Source organism: Myzus persicae, unplaced genomic scaffold, assembly GCF_001856785.1.
Source record: "Myzus persicae strain clone G006 unplaced genomic scaffold, MPER_G0061.0, whole genome shotgun sequence".
Taxonomy (NCBI): domain Eukaryota; kingdom Metazoa; phylum Arthropoda; class Insecta; order Hemiptera; family Aphididae; genus Myzus; species Myzus persicae.
Genome location: NW_019101465.1, coordinates 1 through 8,669, shown reverse-complemented (window position 1 = coordinate 8,669; position 8,669 = coordinate 1). Strand labels below are relative to the sequence as shown.

The 8,669-nt window shown below is 28.0% G+C and overlaps 1 protein-coding gene across 1 annotated transcript; it reads right to left on the bottom strand.

The window, feature by feature from the left end:
- Positions 1–1,752: 1,752 nt before the first annotated feature.
- Positions 1,753–6,076, bottom strand: LOC111029235. Its single transcript, XM_022308187.1, has 9 exons — positions 5,623–6,076; positions 5,191–5,539; positions 4,588–4,785; positions 3,595–3,791; positions 3,362–3,501; positions 2,967–3,269; positions 2,812–2,901; positions 2,366–2,413; positions 1,753–2,200 (listed from the first exon to the last, which is right to left on the bottom strand). Exons 2-9 carry the CDS (start codon positions 5,488–5,490, stop codon positions 1,899–1,901), a joined length of 1,578 nt encoding a protein of 525 aa, XP_022163879.1. The 5' UTR covers positions 5,491–5,539; positions 5,623–6,076; the 3' UTR covers positions 1,753–1,898.
- Positions 6,077–8,669: the final 2,593 nt, after the last annotated feature.

Genomic DNA, 8,669 nt, shown 5'->3' with positions numbered 1-8,669 from the left:
ATAATAACTGTTCACATATAGGTAGGTAACTAAAGTGGGATGTCGTATTACACTGGAATATTAAGCTATGGAACCAACAATATTCGGAATAAAATATTCGGAAAAACAGTTATTTGAAAATAATGTATTGGGTTTAGTTTTGATTGGAATATATTGATCGGAACAGAAAATTTCTGGAATGACGATACTTGGAACTGACATTTATTGGAATTATGTTATTTAAAACAATCATTTATTGGGATTCTCAAATTTTGAGAAAATTATTAGGATTGTAACATACTTGTAAAAAAAAATAGTAGGTATTCACCAATTCGTATACCTTGTTGAACCCCACACCCCTTACACATTTCATTTTATAATAGAAAGATATTTATTAATTTATAGTTCATAATTTTTTAATAGATATGAGTTAATAATATAATTATGATTATTCTTGAATTATTAGTTATTTAGTTAATTAGAAAATTAACTAAATATTAATTATTAGTTATATTATTTATTAACTAAATAAGAAAAAAAGGTTAGGTTGATATGGGATGCATTAATTTTCTTTAAACTAAACAAAGTGTCACAAGTTGAATAACATAAAAGTAACTTAATTACCTATATAACAAGAAGAATACAATATAGATAATAATAATTACAAGATAATACAGAATTAGATAATAATAAGTTAATAATATTAATAATAATAAAAGAAGATTTCTAATGAGATGGGAAAATGTCTTTGTTTAAAGAAAGTCTGAAAATTTCATGTATAGGGGCAGTAAGGGCAAATCTATAATGATACAGAAACAGGGCCGGATTGGCATGTATCGGCCCATTGAGATTTTCACTTCTATAATCTTCACTTCATTTACATATTCAGTGGCTCAAAATTACGTCTATAATTTTTACAAGCTTATGGGTGGCCTCCCATTTTAAACATGAATTTATTTCCACTCAAACTCACACGGCCGGCCCAAACTTTAAGCGGCCCACCGAGATTTCCTCGGTAGCTCGCCTAACCGATCCGGCCCTGTACAGAAATAAGACAGATATAACGTCAGGACCAGTAGACGTTTTAATGGTTAATTTATCTTTATCCTTTTTTTCATAAATCCCATGACACAATCTCTATTGTCTATGAATCTAGGGAAAAGAAGAAAATTCAAAATAACATCATAATATTAGCTGTATTATATGATATTATGATATTTTATTTACATTTTCTAGATTTTTGGCCAGATGAAACACAGTGCATTGTAGAGTTAAAAAAATTATAATTTACAAAAATTACATTATCATGAAAATACTTTGGATAATTTTGTGTGGACTGACCTAGTCATAATTAGACAACTAGACCTAAATTAATCATCTTATAAACTTTTCCATAAAATGAATTAATTTATATAAGATAAAAATTATGAACACTTGTTAGTATGTAATGAAGATTTTAATTAACAATTGTAACTGTAGTAAATATTAATATTCTTTCATGGATTGAGTTGTAAAATTTTGAATTTTCATTTGAATTATGTTTTTTAACTATAGGTATTTGTATAATAATTCTAAAATATCCCAATAATCCGATAAAAGTTATTTAAACTAAAATATAGGTATACTAGATTGATATTCTTCTCTAGTTTTTTAGAGGGTTAACAAATGAATATACAACAATTTTTTAAAACATAACTTTTCTTTATTTGGGTATGCCCATTAGTGTTAAAAAGATAATTATAATTAAAATAATTAATTACTGTTGGTCAATGTTATAATATGAAACAGCCATAATTTCAAAAAATAAATTTTGAGATAAAAATATACAATTATACAATTTCTTATTGTAGAATTCTTTTATAGTACTTAAGTAGTTACACAATAAGTACATAATACAATTAAAATATTTAAATACATTTTCACCAAACTCTGAGGGAGGTAATAAAATTTGAATTGCACAAAGGGCAACGTTTTGGATCTAAAAGGTTCAGACACTCTTCACAGACTACTTTGTGACCACATGGGATCAGCGCGTGCGTTTTTTCAGCATCTTTGCAAACGATACACATTTCATCTATGTTTATTAAAGACGGAAGAATAACCGGGACTCTGACATAAGGTATTTGCTCTAACTCCAATTGTCGCCTTCTTGTTTCAACATCCATCATATACTGCATGTCGGGATCTCTATCTTCCGGTGTGAAATAATCCTCTTCATCGCCTGAAAAAAATGTACATTCTTAAATAGCAGTTATATTAAAAGTTAAAACACATTTAAATCATAAAAAATGTATAGTAATTTTTAATATTTAATAACCTTTATAAAGATTAGCACTATGTTAACAAATTATAAGAAGGTACATACAACTATATTATTTTATTTTACCTGATGTGATGGAAATTTCATTTTCAACATCTCCAACCATAATTTCACCTACAGAACAAAAGACTTATAATTACAATGTGTATATTAACTTTTTTTTTTTATCTTGTAAAATGTATGAATTTGATCACCATAATAATATATAATAATGAAGACTGTAGCTTTGGGGAAAATTGGAGTTTAACGCTATTCAAATATAAAAATTATTATTAACCTAATACATTATTCTAACCAAATCCGTAACTTAGTTCCGTTCCAACTTTGATCACACAAATTAAATTAAATAGGTAATTATAAAAGTGTAATACATTTGGTTTTAATTATCTAAATCAAAAAATATAATTGTTAACGTAATCCTCACAAACAAAAATTGTTTTCTAACTACTCCCTTGGCTCATAATGGTTTTCAGGTTTTACATAATTTTTTAAACAATGACTATTCAGCTTACCATTGTCATTTTCTGTATGTTCAAAATGAGGATTTTGTTGAGGAAGTTGATTGTCCTCAGCATTATCAATATTTTCAACTTCAAATACACCTAAAAAATGCATGTATTATAAAATTGTCTATACTGCAGTAAGTTATTACCTCAGTAACACTTACGATTTTCAACAAGTGCAGGCAAATTGTTATCTATGTCCCTTGCATTAATATTTTCTTGAGGATTTTGATTTTCAATATTATTCACCCAGTTTCTTTGGCGATTTACATAAGAACCAACTGAATATGATACTCTATGCAAAAAGTCCATAAGAGTTATCAGCTGTAAGTCATACTCTGCTGTGGCATTGCGTATTTGCCTTCCATTGGCCAAAAACTGGTTACTTAAAGAGCGTGTAGGTCTCCTTCCATTATTTATTTGACCAATCATAACATGGTACTCTTTACTAATATCGCATAACTTTTCTGTTGAAAAAATATTTTGAACATTTTAAATGTAGATATACCAAATTTTAACACATATTTGGTAATTCACCTATTAATTATCTAGTAATTACCAATAAAAATCCATAAGTTTGGATGGTCAGAACAAAATTTAAGACGCAGTTGGTTGTGAAATGATTCTACATTGTTGTTTGTTCGCCGAGGACAATTATACACAGAAACAAATTGTGTTCCCATTCTATCTAACCAGAACCTATAAAATAAATGTAAAATATTAAAATAATGAATATGAATTTACACGTATAAGTGTATAAATAAGTTAAAAGAACCTCAAATAGTAATGTACCTTTCATAGTAAGAAAAAAGGGATTCAAAATTGACATTATTTCTTCTGGAGTAAAGACGCAATTCATCAAAACCTAGTCGCATCGACATAGCAGGCAATAAAGGAAGTGACATCAGCATTCTAATAATTTTTAGAGCTATATCATTTGTATTAACCAAATGCAAAAAACCTAGCTTCACAACATTTTTCCATACTGCCTGGAAATAGAAAAAAAACATTCTCTATTCTTAATATTATTCAAAACTTTTTAAAGCTTTCATTGAATATCATATATTTTATAAAAATTATATCATTAATAATTTAACAATATATAGTGTGATTCCTTTTAAAGGTAACACTAAATAATTCTGTCCAGTGACATCAGATTAATATGCGATTTTCGGGAGGGGATAGGGAATACATAAATACACATTTCTTGATAAATTTTACATTTTTAGATCTTTCCGTGTGCGCATGCGCAATAAAACTTGCATTTTTTTAAATGGCAACAGGTGAATACCAAATTCAGATGGACCGAAAGTCTATTTGGTCCTTTTTACCATAGCTCTAAAATCAAAAATGACTAAATGGCAACCAGTCAGTTTCGATTAAAATTATTGAATTTTTCAACAATCATACTAGAATTTTATGAATTGAAATATGAATATGAAAAATTCAATAATTTTAATCAAAATTTTCACTGGTTGCCATTTAGTCAATTTTGATTTTATAGCTATGGTATAAAGGACCAAATCGACTTAAAAAAATTCGGTCTATCCGAATTTGGTATTCAAAACACCTGTTGCCATTTAAAAAAATGCAAGTTTTATTGCGCATGCGTACACGGAAAGATCTAAAAATGTAAAAATCATCAAGAAATGTGTATTTATGTATAAACCGCATATTAATCCGATGTCACTGGACAGAATTATTTAGTGTTAACTTTAAAAGGAATCACACTGTATAATATTATATGATTAAAATAATAAAAAAATAATACTTAAATCAACTAACCTGATTGTGATGGAACCAACACCCATGTGCAACAGCCTCCGGAAAATTTTCCAATAAGGAATCACGTAAGGCTGGCTCAAAATCAGTCATTATATTAGTTGGCCTTAATGTTGGAGCTAATGACCGTAAAAATTCAACAATAACATTGTATGCAATTTTCGATTTTTTTTGCATGAGTGCAAATAATATAGGAATAGACTAAAACAAAGTAATTATTTAAACATAAGTTAGGTACATTAATTTAATAATTAAAATTCAAACTACAAATAATATATTAAAGTTTAAAAAAGTCTAGATTAGGTTTACAGTATCTTTAACCTACAAACTTAAGGTAATATTAAACATTAGCTATTAACTGACAATTTTAAAAAGCTGGACATTTTAAGGTTGCATGGAAATTTAAATGGGGTAGCAGTTCAAGCCGGATTAAAGATGTATTAGGTGTCTGGACATTAAACACATAGTGGGCTCTTCTAAACTTTAAAACTTCAACTTTTATTCTCAGTTATAATTTTTTTCTTTTTATGTACCTACTACTTTTTAACAATTAAATATATTTGAGTACTAAAGTAAAATACTAATGATACAAATTAATTTGCTTACGTGATTTTGGATCATGCAATGGATGACTAGTAGTTGCTTTGCTCCTAAATTGGAAGGAACTACTTTAAAAGTACCATCGGCATGTAATTCGGTTACACTATAACGAATAATTTCATCCAATAACTCATTACAAGCAAACACTACAGAATAAAATCCATTTGAATCTCTAAGGCAAGTCTTGTACATGATACGTTCACGGCAGCAAAAGTATCTATTCAACAATCCGTTTTCAAAGACATCACCTAATTCACGAAGACTTGCTGGAATAGGCGGAAGTGAATCTCGTCTAGCACGTCTCATTAAGTTTTCGGCTGATGACCAAGGATACTGAAGAGCTGCATCATGGTATCTATGAACAAAATAAGAAAAAAATTAATTAAACTCCCACTTTATTTTACCTGGATGTAATCAAAAACTCTATATTTAACTCACCGCAAAGACTCTTCACTATATATGGTTCTTAAAGATCCTGTCTCTTGAGCAGCTCTTCTTTTTAAACAATGTTTGAACGTGATAATAGGACTTGGAATGTTAGGGGCATGGTTATGGGTACTTAGTGCTTGATATTGGTTTGGTGCTATCTCTTTAGCTGAACCAGCACAAAAATTAATTCTTGAAACAGCACATTTCCAATATCTATAAATGAAGATAGGTGTTATGAAATTTTTGAATAGAATAGGTTATTAAGAAAAGAGTAAAAATGTTTGTTATATAAATGAACTATAATATTAATCAGAGAACATATGCACACAAAGAGTCATTTAACTTGACTGACTGAACTATATAATTCTACCGTGGCTATATTATTACCTACTACGGTACATCTGAGATCCCAATGTGTAAACTCAGCATTTATACTTCTCACATTACTACATTTATCTGTATATTAATCTATATTAATCTACAGTGTAACAATATTACTTATGACTTATGAGTAGATTTTTTACAGTGTGATTACTAAATTATATACTTAATACTTCAACAGAAATTATTTATACTAATTTCATTTTAACATTAAAATGCACCTGTTAAAACTTTGTAGGTATTTAGTTACACACAAGTACTTAAATATATTAAATTATTATAAGGTACTCAAAGATATTAAATTAATATAAGGTACTTACTACTTAGTTTATTAAAAAAATACAGATGATTATAGGTAATTGTATAATGTTGCAAACTTACCTTACACCATCTCGTTTTGCACGGCCATTAGCAACATAATCGTATCCCAAGTAATGCATGATTATGTCTATATTACTATGTCTATGGTAAAAACACTATTTACAATATTAATTTACATAGGTAATACCTATTTAAATAAATAATAGTTTATTTGAATGTTATACTTATACATACCTGATTTATGAGAAATTTCAAAAGAGTAGTACAAACTTGAAACCATACGAAAACTGAAAATCTATTGCAAAAGTTACAGTTGTCTAAAATCAAAAATACACATAGGTACCTAATGCTCAAAAAAAAACGGTTAACTTTAACGACATCTATGATGTTATAACGGTAAGGAATGAGGTCGTAGTGTGCCTAGTTCGTCACAGGACACAGAATAATGTCGACAGTCAACACAACAATTTTTCCATTATACATCTATAAATAAACTGATATCTATATTATAGATATTAATAATTAATATTATATAATATTTCAGGCAGTCGAATATGAAAGATATTAATATACACAAAACCCCTATGGAGCTAGCCGGCTGGCGGTTGTCGTCACTCAGACGGTCACAATAATATTGTTATTTGTTGTTATCAACAGACAACAGTTCATTAATTTATGTTATAAAAATAAAAGACGAAGATTTGTGACAATAATATATTAATATCTTAGCATGGTAATTTATTGGTATAACCATAGAACTATATAGAAGCGAAACTCGATCAGCTGATGGGTGAAGTGTTTACCTATGATCTGAAGTTCGAACAATGAAACTGTTTCCGTACACCAATATGATGTTTTACCCGTTTCCCGGATCATAGGCGGGATACGCTACGCGGGGTCGGCTTGTTTACCATTCCCTATTTCACGTATGCCGCGCCCCCCTGATTTTCGTACCCAATATACACAAAATATTGCAATTTAAATTAAGTACAACAAATTAAATTAACACAATTTGATATGGCCAACGGCGGGTGGGGAATATTTTAAGGGGTTTTATAAAGGTAAAATTAAGGCATGTACCTTATACATAATATAATCCACAAGTATATCTGTATATTCATAGTTTCCATGTATAAGTGCGTGTAAAAACTACTCAAAATATTTTATCTCAATAATTTACCCATCCAAATGGTGTTATTGCATTTCAGCGTTTGGCAGTGGCGTTTTAAGTTATTTTAAAATGATAAAGTTAAGTTAAGTTAAAAATTACTCGTATTTTTTTTCGTTAACTCGTTAAGTTAGAAGTTAACTTTGAAAAAAAAGTAACTTAACTTAGTGTAAAGTTAAAATTTGCTAATTTGCAAAAATAAAAAAATCCAGACACATAGGTAATATGGTTTATTAGATAGTTTTTCTTTAAGCTCAAGAAAATTACTGGGGAAATTTAACATGATATTTATATATCAAAGTAAAAATCCATTCAAAAATTTCCATTATTCTTCGGACGAAAATTAACTTAATTTAGATACTTTTGAAATAAAATTAACTTGAAAATAACACGTTTATCTTGGAAAAAAGTAACTTATTGAGTTAAAAGTTAATTTGCAAAAAAAAGTAACGAGTTAATTAACTTAATTAAAAGTAACTTAACGTTTTAACTTAATTTTAACTTTTAACTCGTTAATGCCCAGCCTTGAGTATACCTAATATAGTTGTGGTTCGATTCATAATATATTTTGTCAATGGTCCGATCTTAATTACCTATGAAAATAGTATCAATATGTATGATTTAGTTATTTTTTGAACTATGTTAGTAAAAAGCACTTTTTTGATTAAAAATGTAATTTTTCTACAATAAATACAAATTGTATCACTATTTTTTAATTTATAAAATCTTAATTTTAAGGCTTTTTATTTAAAAAAAATTAGTAAACTTCTTAAATGACCTAGAAAAAAGTCAACAAATTTTTAAATATTTTCAGAATCAAAATTGAACAACAAAAAGTCTGTTATCTTCCCCTTATCGGTCTAAATGCATAAATATTTTTAGTAGCGGGTAAAATTTTCAGTTTTCTAATCAATAGTTTGTTCAAGCAATGACTAAAAAACAAAAATTGATTTTACAAATTCAATGTATTGCATATTTTATCTGTTTTGTAAATTTTTTGGTAGTTTTCTTATACCTAGGATTTAAAAACTATTAATTATATTAAGAGCCTTGTATTAAATTTTTAAGCATTTTTACTCAACAAATACAATTTTATTGGCAACCATAGGAAAAATACTAAAAAAGCTGAAAATTTATTATGTCCGTAAACAGCTCAAAACAAGACAACATTTTTGATAGTGTGAAT

Coding starts and splice junctions, on each gene's coding strand:
- LOC111029235 (XM_022308187.1), bottom strand. CDS start 5,490: ATGAGACGTGCTAGACGAGATTCACTTCCGCCTATTCCAGCAAGTCTT. Junction 2,414..2,811: donor ACATACAGAAAATGACAATG/GTAAGCTGAATA, acceptor TTTGTTCTGTAG/GTGAAATTATGGTTGGAGAT. Junction 2,201..2,365: donor TGAAATTTCCATCACATCAG/GTAAAATAAAAT, acceptor CATTTTTTTCAG/GCGATGAAGAGGATTATTTC.